The following is a 21,310-nucleotide window of genomic DNA, read 5'->3' as shown; positions in this document are numbered from 1 at the left end:
AATATTAGCATACAAACAATTTCACTATTTATGAATCCAAATAGTCCCATACATGGTTACATCAAACTCAAATTTACACAACACCAGATGGATATTGAGATGGACTGAATTTTTGCCTTGCTAAGGTTTCCATAACCTTTAAAAATTGATGTTTCAAGTTTCCAGACCCGAAAATTGAGATCACTTTAGTTCCAGGGGAAACTAATAGTGATGTACTCCAGCTCCTTCAAAAACTAATTAAAAAAAATGTGAAAATGTTATTAGCTCTCAAGATACATTCTTCTAACAAAATTAAATTGAGCTCCTGGCAAATGGACATACCTTTCTTCTCTATCAAAGTTGTTCACTTCAATCACATCATCTGCAAATATATTTGTCAAACACTTTCCCCTTCACGCCTTTGCCTTTCAGTCTCACTTTTGCTCAAATCTACGATATCCTCAATAGGCACCCAGCCAGTGCTTAATATTTTGGCATGAAAAAAAGGATAATCAGAAAAATCTTCAGGTTCACCTTGGCTGTCCTGTTCCTGGGGCTGAATCAAAAGTTTAGAGTTTAAAACCTGAGATCTCGGCGACATTTGTTGTCATTGAAGTAATCATTGGTCAAGCACAGAATGTAATGGTGATAACCTTTGCACATTCTATACGTTCTCCAAGGGATGATGCATTGATTATCATGTCTAACTGATAAATTTAACCTTTCCCTCTAATGAATCTCAATCTGGGTTGTCAAATAACAAACTCTCCTCTATCAGAAACCAACATATTATTTTTCCTAAAAATTGAAAGAAAAAGAATTAGAAACTAAAATGCAAAGTTCAAATAGCAATATTGATATAAAAAAGATTTACATTTCTTTGTGGATGGATGCAATGAGCTGTGTCAAAAGCTTCAGATCTGGGGAACCATTTAGCTGAGGATATCTAAGCTTGGCAATAATGATACATGTAATATATTGAGAAAGGTGTGTCATGAGCTATGAGAACTGGGATGCAAAGGAAAGAGAGGTAAGAGTTCAGGTGGGTCAGAGCTTTTGCGAGATGCCAAATGGCGGATAGGGCCCTCCGCTGTGACGGCTCGCTCTTCCTCTTGTTCATTTAGTTGAGGGGCAACCACAAGCATCTTATTCCTAGAAGTTGAAGAATGTGGGATCATGTCCATGTTCAGTTCAAGAGTTGCTTTTCTTTTCCCTGTTTGGGATCTTCTTTTCTTGAATTCTTGAATGTCTTGCTTGCACACCCAACGTGCTCCACATCTCTTTACTCGGATATCAACTGGAAATAACATTTGGAAGCGATTGTGTTGGCATAACAGCTTACTAAAATAGTAACCGTTCACGCACACAATGAACAAATTATCTGAACCAGTCGTCACGTATAAAGTCGCGTTGATGAATTCTTTCCCGTTGCAGATCACCTTAGGCCAAAATCTATGGAGATCTTGGATACTGTCAAATAGGAAACAGAGAGCAAGTGCGACCATTTCAGTTGAAGGGCAATTAAGTGGGAATGAGAGTGATACTCCCTCATCTTGTTCCTGATGCTCAAACCATGCTGGAATTTCCTTCCCAGGGATCAACATTTGCAAGATGTCTTCACGATCTTGGCTAGCTGATTCTGCAAAGCCACAACACGCCTTTGATATAACATCATCAACATTTGATGCATCTAGTGAATAACAACACTCTGCGTTTAATTCTCGTAGACTTGATGGAAGCTCTGGTAAAACCTCCAATTCATCGCAAAAAGATAGCTTTAGACATGTAAGTCTGGGAAGTTGATGGATACTTATTGGAACTCTTAAAAAACTGCTGTGAGATAAATCCAAATGCGTCAACGACGCTAAGTGGGCAATATCATAGGAAAGGGTCGACTCTTCTCTTGATGACCCGATATCGTAGGAAAGGGTCAGGCTACTCAAAGATGTCAGGCAAGGGAGAGAACGCAAAAATCCAACAATATTTGTGCTGTCAGAAAAATCCTCAACTTTGAGGGACTCTAACCCGTGAGTTTTGTGTGGAAGACAACTAAGCTCCACGAATCTACTTAACACCAACTTTTTTAGGCCAACAAAACATCCAAGTGATAAGGGAAGACCAGTAATATTGTCGCATCCACTTAAGTCCAACTCAGACATGCCAGCCAAACTTCCAAGCGACGTGGGTACCCCTTCTATACCTGTATATCTCAGCTCAGGAATCGATAACTGTTTCATGCAGTCCCCAAATTCTGGCAGTCTTCTCAAACTACTGCAAGATTCTAGATCTAGTCTCTCGAGTGAACTCATCTCCAATTTATCTCCAAGTGTTTCAAGTCTCCCACATCCCCTTAAATTCAAATCAACAAGCCTCTTGTGGTGTGCGAGAGATGGGTGAAAATAATTTAGCTCCTCACATCCATCAAGATCAAGCGTTTTAAGATTGGGAGCCCCAGAAAGATCTGGCAGTCTTCTCAATCTACTGCAATCAGATAGATCTAGTATCTCGAGTGAACTCATCTCCAATTTTTCTCCAAGTGTTTTAAGACTCCTACATTCACTTAACTTCAATTCAACAAGCCTTTTGTGGTGTGCAAGAGACCGGTGAATATAATCCAGCTCCTTGCATCCCCATAGATCAAGTTTTTTAAGATTGGGAGCCCTAGAAAGATCTGGCGTTTGCTTCAGCTGCCTGCACCCTGACAGATCCAAGTACTCTAACTTTTCTAGAACCTGAAAAAAACATAAAAATCCCATGATTAATATTTTTGCTGGAAATGTTTATGTAATAATAGAACTGTTGATGAAAAGGTCTACCTTCTCTCCATCCCATAACTGTACAATTTCGCTACAAGATAGAACAATTTCAACGAGTTCATAGTGTTGATGATCTTTAAGGGGCAGAGTTTTCAGTGGACAACTAATCCAGTGAAATACCTTTAATGTACAAGGAATATCGCAGAGAATGGGAACTTCCACAAAATCTAAAACGAGAAGCTTTAACTGGCACATTTTTGAGAAAGATAAATCTCTCTGATTCACTTCAGTTTTCCTATACACCTTATGTAGAACGATGCTATGAATTGCTTCAGTTTCCTACACATACACATAAATAAATAAATAAACAATTAAAAAAACCAATGAAAAAACTATACTGATATAACCATAAGAACAGAAAATAGTTTTTAGTTACCTAGATATAATATTAAAGACATTGTCAAATTCTTATTTTAATTCTATGCATCCTATAGTTGACAAAAAAACGACACTTACCTTCTTTTGAGTAAGTACAAATTCAACATCCTCCAAACACCACAATCTGCTATGCTTACAAGTATCATTCGGAGATTTTTGAATTACAATTTGTTTGCCCATTTCTTCAAGCAGATCATGCATCCCCAACGTATTATTTTGGTGTATAGTGACCAATGATCTATTAATCAAAATATCAATACCGATTTCAGCATCATGACCACATCTTTCTAATATCTCTGTTGCATAATCTTTCGGCCACCCTTTAAAGAAACAAGCAATATCTAAAAAAATATTCTTTTCTGTATCTTCTAAACCCATATAACTTATTTTCAATACATCAATAATTTCAGAATGTGAAGACTTCTTTATTCTTTTAATAGCACTATGCCAAACCGCAATAGGTCTACCATTAAGATAGGAACCCAATACTTTAAGTGCCAATGGGAGACCACCGCTGTATTTGACCACTTCTTTGGACAAATCCAAAAACTCTTCTGAAGGTTTTGGCAGGTTAAAAGCTTCTAAAGAAAAGAGGTTAAGGGCTTCCCTTTCCACTAACCCTTCAACGTTATAAGTTTCATGCAACTTATTTTTCCTTAGCATATGGAAATCTCTAGTTGTCATTATTATTCTGCTTCCAGGACCAAACCAATCTTTTTCCCCAGCCAAATTTTCTAATTGTTTTTCATGATTTACATCATCAAGAACAAGAAGTACCTTTTTGAGATGTAGAGAGTTTTTAATCATTCTCCTCCACTCTTCCTTATCATGAACAACATTTGAACTTATATTCATTTGTTTAAGAAGTTGCTTTTGTATGTGAGTAATATCTTTTTTCTCGCATCTATCCCTTACATCGTAAAGAAAGCACGTAACTTCAAATCTACTTTGAATGATATCAAAAACTGCTCTAGCAATAGTGGTCTTGCCCATACCGCCCATTCCCCATATGGCTATAAAGCGAACATCATTCAATCCAAGGCCTATGAGAGTAATCACTTGTTCCACTCTTGAATTAATCCCCACAAGATTCTTCATTGAAGATGGCAACTTAGGAATCAATATTTCAAATATATGTTGAGTAATATTTTCCACAAGTACTGCTTCGTCCCTGTTTAGGAAAAGAGAATTTCTTTGTAAGTCTAGCAATACATAAGAAAAATAAAGCAACAAGTTTTATAATAAAAAAGAAATTTTGTAATAAGATAAAAGAAGACATTACAAAACAAAACAACTGAAGTTTACAAAAACAATTTCTTTTACAAAATTTATTTGCAATAAGTTATATATATTTTCCAGGTAATTCATTCATTTGATATATTTTTTTATAAATTTATTTTAATTTGATACCTGATTCATTGAATTATTATTAAACCGTACTATACGAAAGTATTTTTGGTTATATAAATCATCATAAAAAATTAATAACTCTTGATATCTATTTATGCCTATTAAGAAACAAAAAAGGATAATGCAATATATATTTTTGAAAAGAATAATATTATACATTCAAATTTTTTTTGTTAACCAAGTTTAACCAAGTTGATCTAACATAACAAAATTAATTATAATTAGTATTATTTTAAATTTTATTGTTTAATTTGATTGGACTTGGTTCATAAAAAAACTTAAATGTGTAGCATTACTCTTTTGAGAAATATTCCAAATTAGTTTTTAAAAATTTTTAGTCTAACATTTTAGTTTTTAACAAATTTTAATTATTAAATTAGTCTCTAAATTTTTATTCCGATAGACAAATCAATTTTCACATCACATCAGATTAGTTGTTTGTATGGAAGAACTCATCTTAGAATTTTAAAAAATTTTATAGATCATTATGTCTATTATTAAAGAGGTGAATACCAAATTGGTATTTGAAAGATTCTGTTGCTGGCAAAATGGTACCTGACTTTTGTTATTGACAAAATAGTTCCTGAATGATTTTAAAATTTGACAAAATACCCAACCGTGAATGGAAGACGTCACAGTAAACGAAAAACGTTGATGTAATTGGCGGAAGGAGACGCAACGGCGAGGTGATGCCATGGCTCTTCTTCTTCTTTGCCATGGTAGAAGGGGGCGCAGCGGTGAGGTGTTGTCATGGCAGAAGAGACGCTTCTTCGTCTTCTTCTTCTTTACCATAGTGTAAGGCCCACATCGGTTGGGGAGGGGAACGAAGCATGCCTTATAAGGGTGTGGATACCTCTCCCTAACATGACGCGTTTTGACGAGTGAATGTGGGGATTTCGGCTAGCATCCCTATCGTCAAAGACAAGACCGTGAGGTCTTGTGTGCCAAAGCGTATTGAAGAAGAAGAAGCGGCGAACACAAGCATGCTGCAAGATATGGCGGAAGGAGACGCAACGACAAGAGTTTTGCAAACATGAATCAATACAATTTGCAACCATAAATTGTAAGACCCATAACTTTTGAAGAGTCTTATTATGAGCTGATTTTAAATTTATTTATTATTAGAGATTTTACTTTTAGAAATTATTTCATAAAGAATAATTAAATCAAGTTTTGATAATTAAAATGAAGATTTCACTTAATTTCATAATTATCGAGTTATTTTCTATATTTAAATTATAACGTTAGTAGTTATAAAATAATAAGAATTTTATATGATTTGAACTAAATAATTAATATTTTAGAATATTAATACTGCTGTTTGGAAAATAAAGAAATTAATTATATTATCTTTAATTATTGGATTTGAACATTTTATTAAAAATAATTTGTAAAATTGGTGAACAAATAGTATTTTTTAACACTATTATTGTTGGATTAAAATTTACTTTTAATTACTATATTATTCCTATTTTTATTTAAAATTACTAAAATACCCCTAACCTTAATTTTTGCTAAACCCATTCCCTTCCATCTTCCCTTCAAGCTGCGCAGCCCCTATCCTAAATACACACACACACAGTTCTCTGAGAATGCAGCTGTCTGTGCCGTCTTCGTCGTCGCCGATCCCCTTTGTCGCCGCCGTCGTTGACGAGCCCAGCCGCCGCCATCACATCTGCATTGCTATTGATGGTGGTCAGCCGCCGATCTGGCATGAGGGGGAGAGAACGCGAACAGAAGAGGAGACGGAGAGCCATCGCCGCGGTTGCTGAACCCCCAGTGCTTCACGTTGCCACTGCCGTCCGAAACCTCGTTGCCGTCGCCGGGAAACTCTGACGGTAAGGGTTTTAAGTCTAGTTTCTGTTTTTTTGAAATTCCGGGAAGATTATTGACACTACGTGGTTGTACAGCTGCTATTATCAAAGATTCGGGCCGCCACCATCACTCAAAAATTATTGATGAAGCTGCTGCCCGGTCGATTTGGAGTTGCGGCTGCTTTGCTTTGTTATTTCAGTAAGTAATTTCTGTTTCGAAAGCTCTGCATTAGTGTTCTATTCCGTGTAATAAAGTATTTGCGATGTTAATGGTTCTAGGAGTTAGAATCCGAGTTTACTTGTGGTGTTTGAAGCTGTTTCTGCTTTTGAGAGAGCAAGTAGAGCCGAGGTTTTGGTTTTCGTCAATTCGGGTTGAGGCAAAAAGAACTCTGTGAGGCCTTTGGGCTGTGGTTTTGCGTATTGAGGTTAGGGCCTTTTCATAAAACCACATTTTATGAATTAGAATTATTATATATGGATATTGACATGAGAAAATGTATCTTTGAGTGACTGTATAAGTCTTATGTAATTGTTGGTTGTCTTGGATGAATATGAATGCTTTATTGGCTGGGTTGTTGTTCGATTTTGTGAAACGGACAGATCTTGAAATGCTTCTTTAAAGTTAATTTGTGAAAGCTTGAAATCGAGTTTATCCTGTTAAGAATTGATTTGAATTTGATTTGGTGTTCTTTGAATCTGAACACGATGCATCTTTGGAAACAACTTGATTTTGAATTGATTTGGTTTTGAGCCCCTTGAAGAGGGTTGCGGAATGATTTAGTTGGGATTCGGAAAGGGTGGCAAAGTCCAAGTTTTAGGGGAAATGCTGCCGAAATTCCTATAAAATTCGAGTCTTTATTTGAAATGTTGTTTGAAAAATTATGAGTTTAATGCCTTTACTATTTTACTTGTAGGATTGTGAATTTAAAACTTTTTATTATCTTTACTTGGATCAATTATGAAAGCAATGAAGCTATGCTTTGAAAAGAATTATTGAAAAGGGAATTATAATTTCTCCTTATTTCCTAAGAAAAATAATATGTCTTTGGGTGCAAGTCATTCAAAAGAAATTATGCTTTAAGGCTGTTTTAAAGGTGAAAAGGGTTTATGTTTTTCTTTATTTAACTTAAAGATTGTCACTTGGAGGAGTTTTCGTGACTTTAAAAGAATTTGGGTTTCGATTGACAAATCTCATTTTTTTGACGTTTTAGATAAGCTTTAAAGTATCCTTTGAATTTTGGTTTAGCAAAACAAAAATGATTTTTCGAGCCGTTGGAAATACTTCAGATTTTTATCAAGGGGTTGAATTGGTTTTGGTTCAAGGGAACGAAATGGTTTTGAAAATATGGTTGGAGTAAGTGATTACACGACTCGGCTTAGTTTAGACTCTATTTTTATTACTCAAATCGAGAAGCTAAGGTTTTAAAGACTTCAAACGAATTTGAGGAAGTGAGTTGTGTTATTCTCCCTTAAAGTCTTGAGACTCTACTGAGGATCTTTTGTTACCAAATCTTGTTTTAGAATGAATGATTTTGAATCTCGTTTCTGAAATATTTGGAAAGATGTTGTGGAGAGTGGCCTTATTTTAAAAGGAGAAATTTATGTTTGAGGAGAAGTGGTTAGCCACCACATGCTCAGTAACCATGTTTTAAAAAGAGGAATTTACATTTAAGGAAAAGTGGCTTATGAGTCTGAAATGATTTGAGGAATGGGAATTTTAAAGTCAAGGCTGGAAAGAATTAATTTTTTATTTCAAAGTAAAGTGAATTGAGAAAAGTGATTTATGGTTTGAATGATGATTTTATGAGTTTGATGATGTTGGACGGTAGAAGTGCTATTATGTTATGAGTCAGAATGGCTGTATATGTTAATGAATTATGGCTGATTGTGGAATATGTTATGAGCCAGAATGGCTGTATATTATAATGAATCATGGCTGACTATGAATCATGAATTTAAGCCGAATGGCTGAGATGAATGTTGATTTATGGCTGAGAATAAATGCATATATGTTGAGTTATTGATATTGCGATTGTTGCACTCCACCTATCTGAGATACGAGTTCCTTGGGTGAAGGCAGTTGCTAGACCATGTGCTCCAGGTAGAGACTCGATACTCTGCTGACCCTATGTCGTAAGTGTGGCCGGACATTGTGAAAGTTCCGAATGAGCTCGCCCCCATTAATATACACCAGTGAGGGTGTTGGATGTGAATTATGATTATGATTGTGAATAACTCATGTTGGGGATGCACGACAGAGGGACAGTCTAATAGTTAGCTATCAGGATTTGTCGAGTTGGCTTTATAACCGACAGATGATATTATCAGCCACTAGGACAGGCATTCATCATATGCATCTATGTGACATTGTTTGGGTGTACATATTGTACTTAGTTTGCCTTTGTGATTAATTGTGTTTAACTGATATTTGTTTTACTTGAAGTAATTGTTTGCTTGTGCTTGAACTTTCCTACTTGTTCTTACGACTGGGATTCTGTTGGACTTTGGTGACTGGTTGTTGTTTGGATTGTTTGGGCCTAGGGCTGTGGTTGATCATGAGGTGGGCCGAAGGCCATGTTTAGTTGATGTTTCTGGTTTAGAAAAGTATGAAAAACTAATCTGGTTCAGCATAGGTAAACCTTTTGAAAGGCTTTTGAATTTTTAAGAAATGAACAATTTCCTCTTCAGAAAAGATTTCAGATATTTCTTTTATAGTAAACCTTTGCTTTGAAAAGACGCATAAGGCGGTTATTAATCACTGTAACGATTTTATCTCGCATATCCTATTATAGTAATTCTATAATCCTATAGTGAGAACCCTTTCGAGGATGATGTTCTCACTCCCCTATAGGTCTTTTCTCTTTTCAGGTTACGGACGACGAAGTTCAAAAGAGCTTAATTCTTTTCTGTTAAACGATATTTCTGTATTATTTTAGTATTTATGTTTTCCTCGCCTTTAGCTTTGCAAGTTTTGTAAGAGGGATAGGGTGTTGATATGAGATGCTTGTAAATTAATATGTATGTATATGTAAATATATATAAAATTTCTGTGAGTATGGTAATTTATATTGTGCGTATGAATGTATGCTTTTGAAAGATTCGGTTAAAGTTTTAAACAGGCTCATATTTTAGTATTAAATATTACAAGAGTCGTCGTAATACCCGAGCTATCAGAGTGGCGCAGTCGGAAGCGTGACATTTTGATAGTTAGGGTGTTACATAAATCAATGCAATTTACACCTATATTTTTTAGAATTTACATATATAAATTTAAAAAAAATAATTTAGTGTTTATACTGATCTAATCATGGTTAAAAATACTAAAAATTGATGATCTGTAAGAATTTTTCTAATTATATTTTTAACACATTTTTTTAAGAAAACGTCTCTTTTGAGTTTTATTTGATTTTTTTTATAGGTCTTTTTTTTTTATTTGTTTTGTGCTTTTTTTTTGTTTACCAATGATAGAATTTTAAATCTTTTGAATATAAAATTCTAATATCATATCATAATTTTTTTTAAAAAGATTTAAGCTAATAAAAAAAGATAATAAAAAAAAGATAACATAAATAGTTATATGTCTAATAGAAATATGCGAACAACAAAATGAAAGTTGATTAATTAATTCCCTTAGTGGTATGGAGTTGCTAGCTAGTCGCACTTGCAATCAGGTAAAAGAATGGAAGAGAATTAATGTAAGACCATGCAACAGCTTATTAGTAAGGAGCATTTTAATATTTTATTTTTAGATATAAATGTTTCGGGAATCTAAAATAATAATAATTTTAGGGTGACCGAGATGCTCTCCTTAAGGTGAGGAAACATTACATCATTTAATCAGGTAGGTCTAATTAATTCAAGTTTATTTGTTAAATATAACTATCATCATTCATCAAGTAGTTGAGCGTCGGAAGCCTAGAATGTAGAGAAACACAAAGAGAACAAGGCAATACTTTTCTTTACCGGATTCCGCTAGGGAGACAATAAACTATTTGTACAATGTATACAATGGGATATTGAGTTACAAAATGAACATTTCTCATACTATCTAGAATAATCATTCGAGTACTAGGGATAATAAACATCTTCTCGAAAAATTAAACTGATTTTGGGGTTCACCAAGGATCAAATTCTTGATCTTTCGAATCTAGCGCTCTAATATCATCTCATAATACCACTCATTTCAAAAACTTCAGATGATAGAAAAATGTAACACTAATGATTATATTTCTAATACTTCATAAATCTCTATTGTACACATTGTATAAATATTTCATTGACTCCTCATATTTTTCCTTACTTTAAACAAGAAAATTGTACCACGTGATTAGGTCACTCATGACTCGTTTTTCAATTTGGCCAACTTATATTAATTATCATAATCGAGCCAATATATGTATTAGCTGCACCTAATAATTTCAATTATTTTGTTTTCCAGTATTTGAATAATTTAAATTATCACAGTTTCTTCTCAGGGTTTTAAATGGTAGAATTTAAATAAATTTGGGTTGGTCATTTATTTGTTGACTTAAACAAATATTGATACTTTAAATTTTACTGTGTATACAATAACATATTAGTAAATGACATACTCTTAAATTAAAGGGAAAGTATGAGGAGCCAATGAAATATTTATACAATGTGTACAATGGAGGTTTATAGAGTATTAGAGATATAATCATTAGTGTTACATTTTCCCATCAGCTAAAGCTTTTGGGATGAGTGGTATCATGACATGGTATTAAAGCGCTAGATTCGAAAGGTCAAGAGTTTGATCCTTGATGAACCCAAAAATTAAATTAATTTTTCGAGAAGATGTTTATTATCCCTTGTACTCGGATGGTTATTCTAAATAGTATAGGGGATGTTCATTTCATAACTCAATAGCCATTGTACACATTGTACAAATAGTCCATTGTCTCCCTAGCGGGATCCTTAATTAAATTTAGATTCGTAATATATTAATTTTTTATTTATCGAATTGAAAATATTGTGAGAAATAAAAAATAAATTGTGACGGTAATATCACTGCTGTAATATCTATCACATTTGTATTTAGCGACAATTATATGTGTTGGCATTATATATACGTTTTTTCCATTATTATATTCTTGCATTACAGAAACGAAAACCACAAGACTTTCCCAAACTCAATAGTGACAGATTATTTTCAATGTTTTGCATGGCTTGTAACATAGGAAATTAGCTAGGTATGTGATTTTCCTTTAGGAGTTTGGTTTATCATAATGGTTTAGAAAAATATTTAAAATGTAGTATTATAAAATAATAATATTATATAATATTAAGAGTAATATCTCTTATCGATCTTAAAATTTTTTTAGTGAAACATTTAATTATGCCATTTACTGGAGCAATTTTAACAAGCAGATCTATGTTATTTGTTAAAAATGGTACCTATAATGATTGCAGTTTTGTTTACAGGGATATAGATCTAAAAGTTTGAACATGTATTAGCAGATAAATTGTAGTAATAACAAGAGTAATAAGTTAATGATATCTTAACTTACTGATTTTTGGAGGTCCAACCAGAATGAGCAGCAACTTCTGTTAGCGCATCTTTCCATCTCTTGACTTTCTCACGGTCATGTCGCTGTTCGTGTTTGTTGAAAGCTTCCTCAAAGGTTCCTCTTTGGTGCCTCACATCACAAGGCTCCACACCGTAAAACACTGCCTCGATCTGTAGCCCCAGCTGGTTCTTACACTCAATGATCTTTTGGAGCTCGTCCAAGCACCAACTGGAGGAAGCGTAGTCCGGTGAGAAAACAATGACTGCAAACATGGACTCTTCAATTGCTTTGAGGAGTTCTTTTGAAATAACATGGCCTTTGCGAAGGTTTTTGTCATCTTTGTAGGTTGTGATTCCCTTCCTGTTGAGGGCCGCATAGAGATGGCCAGTGAAGCCTGTGCGAGTATCTTCTCCTCTAAAACTCAAGAACACGTCATAGGTACATGATCGTCGTGATGGTAGTGGGATTGAAGTGGAAGAAGAGGCGGATGCCATATGTTTGAAGTTTGAAGAAGTGTATGTATGTGCTGCACAAGAGTTGTGGTTAATAACATCAATTAAGAAACTCTTTGTGAAGAGAGAAAGGAAAGTAAGCGGAAGATGCTGGGTAGTGATCAAGGAGACACAAAGTTCAGAGGGTAATCAATAATGAAGACCCCTTTATCCGTGACACCCATATATGTAAATTAATTTGGGTAGTGCTAGGTAGACAAAGAGTGATTACAGTATAGAAATATTACGAAAAAATTTCCATTCTCTTGATAAACAAGTGATATACACCTCCTTATCACCCACTCTCCTTATCATTCGCATTTATTCTGCGTGGTTAGAGTCATTAATGTTCTTTCTAAAATTAGTTTCAGTTTTTCTCAAATCAAATCCCGAACATCCCTCAATCACATTATTACTCATTAAAATACAATTTCTCTGCAAAAATTATAGAGGTTAAATTAAAAAATTTTAACAACTTTTACTATACAACTCATATTTTACATATAGACTATTAGAAAATAAAAAATAAAAAATAAAATATAAACAAAAATTAAAAAATAAATTTTTAGAAATAATTATTAACTTGTTATATTAAAATCAATAAATAAGCATACATATGAATATTAAATAAAAAATATTAATAATTAAAATTATGACATATTAGTGCACATGAGATAATTTGAAGAATACAATAAGACGCATAGTTTAAAATTTGGTAATATTAATTATAAAAATTTATTAATTATAGACATCATAAGTATGAAATTATGAATATTATGTGCACAAAATTATGGATGTTATTAATATGAAATTATGGATGTTATGTGTATAAATTTATGGATGTTATGAGTAAATTTATCAATTAAATAAATTAATTTAAGAATTTGACATTTTTTAAATTCAATTATGATAAAATTTAAACATTTGTAGTAACTTGATAGTTACTTATGCAATAACTAAAAAATGATACGTGTATGGATGTAATGTCTAATAAACATGAATTTAATTTTTAGATGTTAGTTGTATGTAATTATAGATGTTATGTATATGAACTTATAAATGTTATGTATATGAACTTAGTTAGTACAGTATAATTATAAATGCACATAAAAACACAAAAAATTATATCAGTTTATTACCATACCTCATCAAAGCTAATGTGGTTATATTTTCGAAAATTGGTTGACTAACAACAATTTCATTGAATGAGTCCGTCTGTTGTTCAAATTATTCTTCAGTTCCTTCTGGCATAAGTACCATGTTAATGTCGATTTCAAATGTCATACTATTTACAACGATAAAAGCGATTTTTTGTAAATTTCCTTGGCCTATCCCAATTATGCTTGTAATTGAACTAGAATTGTGTTTGTTAATTTCTAACCTATACGACCTACAATTCATGATTCTTGTAACAATGATAAAGGTATTAAACAAGGCTTTCATGTTTTCTAATTCCTGAAATGGTAATAAATAAATTAAAGGAAATAAAAATTAAAGTCAATTGCAATTATTTAATATAATTAATATTATAATTATCTTTTATTAATTTTTATTATATTTTTATATATAAAAATTAAATTATAAAAAGGAATATTAAGTATTGATTACAATAGTGCCTAATAAAAAGGATATGATTTTATAATTAATATCATTAATAAGTAGATTTGATAAGAATGGTGATAAGTAAAATGACAAGAAAGTGGAGTAAAAAATAAAACTGTTATTAAGTGATATAAATGAAATAAACTATAAAAAATTTTAGCTAATTATAGCTGAAAAATTTGGTTATCAAACTTTTTTCAATAAATTTCATCTATTTATTTATTTATTTCGAGTAAAATAATAATAATAATAATTACTACTACTACTGTAGGTTCCACAGGAGACTAAAAAGTAAAAACTATATATACTCATTTCTTTATCATTGCAAATAAAGTGCGTAAAAATTAATAAATGAAGACTATATGTCTAAAAAGGTTAAAAGAAAATATTGGACATCAAGAGTTAATCTGCTAACTTTTGACAATTCAATTAATAATTAATAATAAAAAATATAGAAAGATAATAAGAATACTAAATAATATGAACAATAAATATATTAGATCTTCAATTTAAAAGATATGCAAATAATTATATTGATTTTTAATTAGATGGTTATTTTTTATAATTCAGTTTATTCATGCACAGTTAATAATGGCTGGATGTTCAATTCATTAAATATGCGGATAATTTTTTAATATTAGGGGTTTAGGAGGTAATTTGGAGTGGAGTATTTTTTTATTTTATTATGTCAATTCTAAAACTCATTGTTCACATTATTCACAAAAGTCATTGTCTACCTAGCAAAACCGTTAATAATTTTAAATTATTTTAATAAATTTAAATTTCAAAAAATTATATTAATAAAAAATTTGAATAATAAAGATTGTGTTGAGTAACCACCCACAAGGTCACTGTGATCAGCGTCCGTCTTCCTCCTATCATTACGGCATCTTCTTTCTCACCAACAGTGTCACTTCGCTGCCGCTGTAGTGTGCTCCCGTCACAGCTACACAACCACCATGTCACCGGCTCTTTGGTGTGTGACCATTTTGCTCTAGCAGAAGCTTTTATCATGCGGGTTGCGGTCATCTTTTTCGCCAGGTGCCGATTCACCGCCATTGCGGTGCGTTGCCGTTCCAGCCGGAAGGTGAAACTTGTTATCGCAAAAACTCGTGCGTGTTCCATCACCCGATTGCCATCGAACGCGTATCCCTCAGCGTCGTCCCAAAGCCACGCACAAAAATCCCGCATCCTCCAACAGCTTCGTCGATAGAACGTATATTTGGAGAAGAAGGAACAAATAAATCATCTATTGATGTGGGTTATGACTGTTTTTCTAATAGAGGTGTCTTTTTATGCATGTGTCTTTAAAAAGTGTCTTTTGTGGATGTGTCTTTTAAACAGAAGTGTCTTTTATTGCGAATATGTCTTGTACACGAGGTGTCTTCTTATGCATTTGTCTTGTACAGGAGGTGTCTTGTAAAGAAATGACGGCACTCAGATACACTTTCAAAGATCAGTGGTTGCTCGTTGACGAAAGCACGGGCGGCACTGATCACTATTAACGCCAACGATGGAAACACATCCAAAAATGGAGGAAGAAGGTCGGAAAGGGCAGCCGTCGAGATCGAGGGATGAAACTAGATTTGAACGGTGAAAGATATAAAGTTAATTATGTTTACTAGTGATAATTAGGAGTGAATTAGGTTTATTATAGATGATTGGACATGTATTTTATTTTATTTTATTTTTAAATGAGTTTTGGAGTCTAGTCCAATAAAAATTAACAGGAGTTCACAGAATCTCTCTTGATTACCTAACGGAATTGAAAGATTAATTGATACTTTGCCTTGAAGGTATTGATGTTTCTCATATACAAAATCAAATGTTTTGTTGATATATGTATTTGTGTGTATTGGAGTAATAAATTGACGTATTGCCAATGACTTTGTTGCCTTATGAGATATTTCTTAGAAAAGAAAACGATCTTTGGTAGAAATTAGCACCCAAACTACTTAAATAACAAGATGCTTCAATTAATTGTAATATAGAAAAAAGAATTATAATTTTTTAAAGAATTTCATTAGTTACCAACTAGTGTATTAAAAGTGTAACTCAAATGGATATGAATATAGTGTTAGTTTGAATTTTTTTTTTAGTAAAAAAAATATTTTTTTTAAATAAAATATTTTTATTCAATTTAAAATTTATTTAAATATGCCTTTTTTAAAAAAATAAAAACAAAAAAGTCAATCTTATAATATGAAAAAGAAGTAAACTTTAAAGGAACTACTGATTCAGATAATAAATCCAACCCAGTTAATTGTTTTATAGCTGTGTTAAGAACTATTAAATTTGAAATGAAATTGATCATATGTATCTTTTGATTTTTACTTTTAGTTAATTGTTCACTTTCAAATGTTTATTTGGGTTAAAAATGATTAGAATATATTGAACTTACAAAAATTAATAATTAACCTACACAAATTAATTAAAGGAGAGTTTCAGTAGATAATTATACATCTAATAACACAATGCCCAGATTTATGAGTTCTGTTATGGCTCAAGCATTAAGTCTAACTTTTCTTTATGAGTTCAGTTTTCTCAAAAGTTGCTTTTTCCCTCTTCCTCAAATATTGAATGTCTTGCTTACATACAGGTTATTCTTTATCATGAATGGCATATCAAAACTTCAAAACGCTTGAAAACTTAAAAGAATGGCAATTAAATTAAGTAATTAACACTAGATTAAATTCTGCGTGTTGCATGGTATTATAGGAAAAACTTTTTATTAAATGTAAGAACTAATATGAATTCTATCTCAACTGTTTTGTTTAATATTTCTGCCGTAGAAGAAGGTGATTTACTCTTGTAATAACCTGAACTCAAATGTGCTACTGTCTTTTCAGGTTTTACTTATTCAGGAGATCCTAAAAGAATATATATTAGATACAGTTTAAGAATCAACAAGTAAGACAGAAGATGATTACTAAATTGTTTATACAGGTTGGTAATGGGAGAGGGACTCGTTTCTAAGAGGATGTATGGCTGCGTGGTGGTTCTCTGAAAGATCAATTTCCTAGAATTTTCTTAGTTGCAAACTAAGGAGGATCCGTTATAGGAGATTGTGAGTTTTGGGATAGGATAGAGTGAATATGAAACTTCCAATGGATGCAAGAGCTTTTTCAATGGGAGTTGGATCTAGTGAACTAGTTACATGATGCATTAAGGCTGGTCAAACTCACTTATGACAGTGAAGATAGAGTTAGTTGTGTGGAAATTTGATAAACAATGAGTCATTTTTACTAACTCTTTTGTGCAGGTATTGCAGGCGGAAATAACTCCAGAGAATATAACAAGTTACAGCTTTACTAGGATAATTTGGAAAGGTCTAGTTCCACCAAGAGTTGAACTTTTTATCTGGTTCGTATTGACTGGCAAAGTCAATACCAAGGAGAGGCTGAGTCGGTTTGGGATTATAAATCACGAAGATGTGTATGCGTGTTATGTAACAAAGGTATTGAATATGGTCACTACTTGTTTCTTGGTTGTGATTTTTTTGGCAGGTTTGGTGTTCGTGGTTATCATTTGTTGGAAGGCAATGGTCGTGGCCAGGGACGTTGAAGGAACATTTTCTAAGTTAGACTGATATATCAATTACAAAGGTGCGTAAGAGAAGAATGATGTGTTTTTGTGCGATTATTTAAAACATCTAACTATAAAGGAATAGAAGAATTTTTCAGAATAAAGAAAAAAGAGTTAACGAGATTATCCATATATCCTATACGAACTATAAAAAGTGGTTAGATGTGGATTCTTTTTGTTATTGATGGCAATGCCAGAAATGACAAGAGGATAAATATTAGTATTCTTTGGGTTTGATTATTTTTCTTTTGATCTATGCTGGTTTGTTTGATGTTTTCTTATGCTCCACTTGATGTAATGAGATTCCTTTTTTCAAAATTTTTTTTATGAAGTTTATATTCAATTAAAAGAGAATAATGAGACAAAATTTATATTCAAGTAGTATTTTGTTAATAATTAACTATTATATGTTAAAATGTGCATTTATAAATGATCAATATGTCATAAATATATAATTTACGTGCTTGATTTATTTGATATATTAAAATAAAAACATGAGATAAAAGAAAAAGATAAAAATAATACAAAAAAAGAAAATTAAATGAAAAAAATGAAATGCAAACATAAAATACATCTTATGTAATATTTATATAAGTGACAAGTTGAAAATTTAGGTGCAGTTAATTTTATGTAAAGTTAATAATTGAGAATTGTTAAATGACAATTTAGTTAAATATATCAAATCATTTAACGACTCTTAACTATTAACTTCACTTGAAATTAATTGCACATGAGTTTCTACCGAGTGGTAAATAATAGATTTGTATATTTGTGCCCGGTTATAAATGGAAAAGAATAGAAAGAGATATTAATCGTAATTATACATTATTTGTGCTTTAATTTAATTTTTTAAACTTTTTTCAATTCATAGCCTTCGAAAAATTATAGAAAGTGATGGTTTATTAGTGGCTAAGAGAAGGAGGGTTGAATCTTAACACCTTTTTTGCTTAGTAACTCTTGCTGACCTTTAGAACACTTGAGGAGATATTTCTTGTTTTTGTCTCGTGCCTAGTCAGGAGACTTTTTTATTTTGTCTCGTGACCACCCAAGAAATATTTTTCAGTTTTGTCTCCTATGCAGCAGAATTAGAAATGGAGTACAAGAGAGAGAAAATCGCACCAAGATATATTTCTTTTATTTTCGGCCCAATCCAAACCTGCACAACAAAATTATTTTAATTAACATATATGATTTGAAATCAAATTAATAATTTTGTAATTAATTATATTAATAATGTTTAGTCATCACTAATATTAATTTAGAGTTTTCCAAACTCATCAATCTCCCCCTTGATGACAAACATTATTGAAAATTGAAATGGAAAGAAATTAAAGATTAGAGTATAGAGTACTCCCTTTGAAGATTAGTATTTCTCTCCCTTTCCAATTGTCACATGGCTCCCCTTTAATATATGCCATTTTTACTAAGGGAAGCTTTTACCTGTAATAATTTTTATCAAGCCTAAGGCAACTATGTTATTCAACATATGATATTTGAAATGTTGAATGGCTTGATTTATAAGCAGAATTGAATGACAATCAAAACTCATTTGTTATCATTAAATTGATTTTTCTGCTCAAACACACAAAGTAATCAACCAAAATATTTTTGATGTTTCAAAAATTGCTTGTCAATTTATTTGAAAATATTTTTCAGCCAACATATCAGAGCAAAATAACCATAACAAGAAAAATATTTTTTTAATCAAGCATGATCATTTCAAACCATAGCAACTATCTAAATTTATTTTTATATCACAGTTTAAAGAAACTGTCAAAAATAAAATATTCCTAATTCAAAACACAGTAATCATGATTTATTATCATACCAATACTCAAAGAAACTACCAATAAGAATAAAATGCATCAAAAAGGCAGCAAGCAATATCAAGCAAATCACAAGTAATATCAGGCAAATCATCAACCAAATAATTGAAACATGAAACAAGGGTGATCATTAATCATTAAAAGATTTCATCCCCTGTTAATTTCAATTTTCCAGTCATTTTTCCCCCTTTTGTCATCAAAGGGACTCACCTGCAAAAAAAAAATATCATTGGCAGCAAAGTATCTCAAAATATTACCAAAATACCAAGAGTATATCACAGTGTCATAGGTCTAAAGTATCTTAAGCAAACTACTACAGTATTAGATTGAGCCAAAACAAGCCAAATATCAACAAAAAAAAAACACAGTGATCAATCATCAGATAAATTGTACTCAGAGCCATCTGCATCATCATCATTGTCGTCACCAGCCCCCATTTCTTCTTCAAAGTTTTGAAGCATTAAGCCTACTCGTTCTTTGCATTTTGTCCAAGCCTTCTCATTTTTATATGCCAGTTTTCGAGCAGCCTTGTTTGACTCGATCATTAGTTTGGACACATTCAAGAATTCATCGAGAACTTTCCTAATCGAATCAGCTATCTTGGAAGGTTCGGCTGGGCGACTTTCAAGGTCGCTGTCTGACGGTTCAGATAGCATAGAACGCTTGCCTTTCCCGCTTTTGCCTATTGCTCCTCCTCTCTTAATGATTGAAAACTTATTCTCAACAGCTTCGTTGGTTAAATCAACTTTAAAGAACTCAAAAATGCAGGTAAGAAACATGCCATATGGGAGATTGGCCTTTTTAGTACTTTTAACAGATTCCCATATGTGACGAATCATAAGGTATGCAAATGAGATTTGAGAGAAAGTAACAAGAGCAAAAAGAACAAGTGAATCAGAAATAGTTACTCTGTTATGTGAGCCACTCTGTGGAATTAAGATATGTGTGATGATCTGGTGCAGCAGCGAGTTCTCAGTACTGAGGGCCTTATGAGTGGGAATAGAGCCATCCAAGCCAGATATGTTCGCACAAATGTGTTGCAGGGCAGTCTGTTGAGTAACTCCAATCTATGAATCTCATTTGTCAGACATGTATGCTCGGGGTCCCTCATCAATGTACCCTAAGACAGCATTTATAGTCTTTGAGTTCAGAGTCATATACACACGCTTCACATAAGAATGTATGGTGCTATCAATCAGTCTCATATTAGTATAGAATTCTCGCACCAACCCAGGGTAAACCAGTTTTTGAATGTGGAGCAGAGGGATCCACTTCAGGTTTTCAAATAGAGGAGTGAGATTGAATCCTTTAGCAGCCAGTAAGTCAAGATTTACTAAATGTGAGGCACAGAGATGACGCCTTTCCAACACCTCTTTGTGGAATTCATAGGAGGCACAAGATTTGAATCTAGATGGATCATAGTGTGAATGAGGTTTGTTGAATTTGTTCTTGAAATCCAGAGATTTCAAGTTGGCCGGTTCTGTTGTATTGTTTAACACGAAGCTTTTCTTCTTTTGTGAGCTTCGGCTAGGGGTGGTTTTCTTTGGCGGTGATGGCGGAGGTGAGGTGTGGGACTCTTCTTCCTCTTCAATAATTGGCTCCTTCTTCTTTCCAGATTTTCTCCTTCCAGAAATTTTCTGGGCTATCACTTTTCTCCTCATGGTGTCTGTTTGCTTGAATGATGGTGAGGAAGAGGATGAAGAAGTGGAATGGATATGTATATGAGTGTGGGTTTGAGAAGTGGAAGGTTTTTTAGAGAGAATAATTCATTCACTTTTTCTTGGTGCAACCTTCTTTTTCATGATAAGAATGGAGATGTGGAGAGGGGGGAAGATGAAGAGAGAACCGAATTGAGTGGAGAGATGTGAGAGATTAGGGACG

General features: G+C 32.7%; 1 protein-coding gene and 1 long non-coding RNA gene across 7 annotated transcripts; one reads left to right on the top strand and one right to left on the bottom strand.

Moving 5' to 3' along the window:
- Window positions 1-4: 4 nt before the first annotated feature.
- On the bottom strand, window positions 5-12,637 carry LOC107485881 (disease resistance protein RUN1). 6 transcript variants are annotated; one of them, XM_052259903.1, is made up of 7 exons: window positions 11,926-12,637; window positions 3,252-4,344; window positions 2,796-3,074; window positions 854-2,711; window positions 563-777; window positions 322-461; window positions 5-233 (listed from the first exon to the last, which is right to left on the bottom strand). In XM_052259903.1, the coding sequence occupies exons 1-4, from the start codon at window positions 12,417-12,419 to the stop codon at window positions 972-974; spliced, it is 3,606 nt and encodes a 1,201-aa protein (XP_052115863.1). In that variant the 5' UTR covers window positions 12,420-12,637; the 3' UTR covers window positions 5-233; window positions 322-461; window positions 563-777; window positions 854-971. The 6 variants fall into 6 exon arrangements, with proteins under 6 accessions (XP_052115863.1, XP_052115862.1, XP_052115864.1 ...); XM_052259902.1 differs by having other exon boundaries at window positions 322-535; window positions 633-777; XM_052259904.1 differs by having other exon boundaries at window positions 322-535; window positions 633-723.
- Window positions 6,183-9,701, top strand: LOC110280257 (uncharacterized). Its single transcript, XR_008008137.1, has 4 exons — window positions 6,183-6,421; window positions 6,494-6,596; window positions 6,677-6,822; window positions 9,249-9,701. It is a non-coding gene; the product is annotated as an uncharacterized LOC110280257 (long non-coding RNA).
- Window positions 12,638-21,310: the final 8,673 nt, after the last annotated feature.

Source organism: Arachis duranensis, chromosome 4 (genome assembly GCF_000817695.3).
Source record: "Arachis duranensis cultivar V14167 chromosome 4, aradu.V14167.gnm2.J7QH, whole genome shotgun sequence".
Taxonomy (NCBI): domain Eukaryota; kingdom Viridiplantae; phylum Streptophyta; class Magnoliopsida; order Fabales; family Fabaceae; genus Arachis; species Arachis duranensis.
The sequence above is the reverse complement of the archived record's forward strand: the minus strand, read 5'-3'. Positions and strand labels throughout refer to the sequence as shown.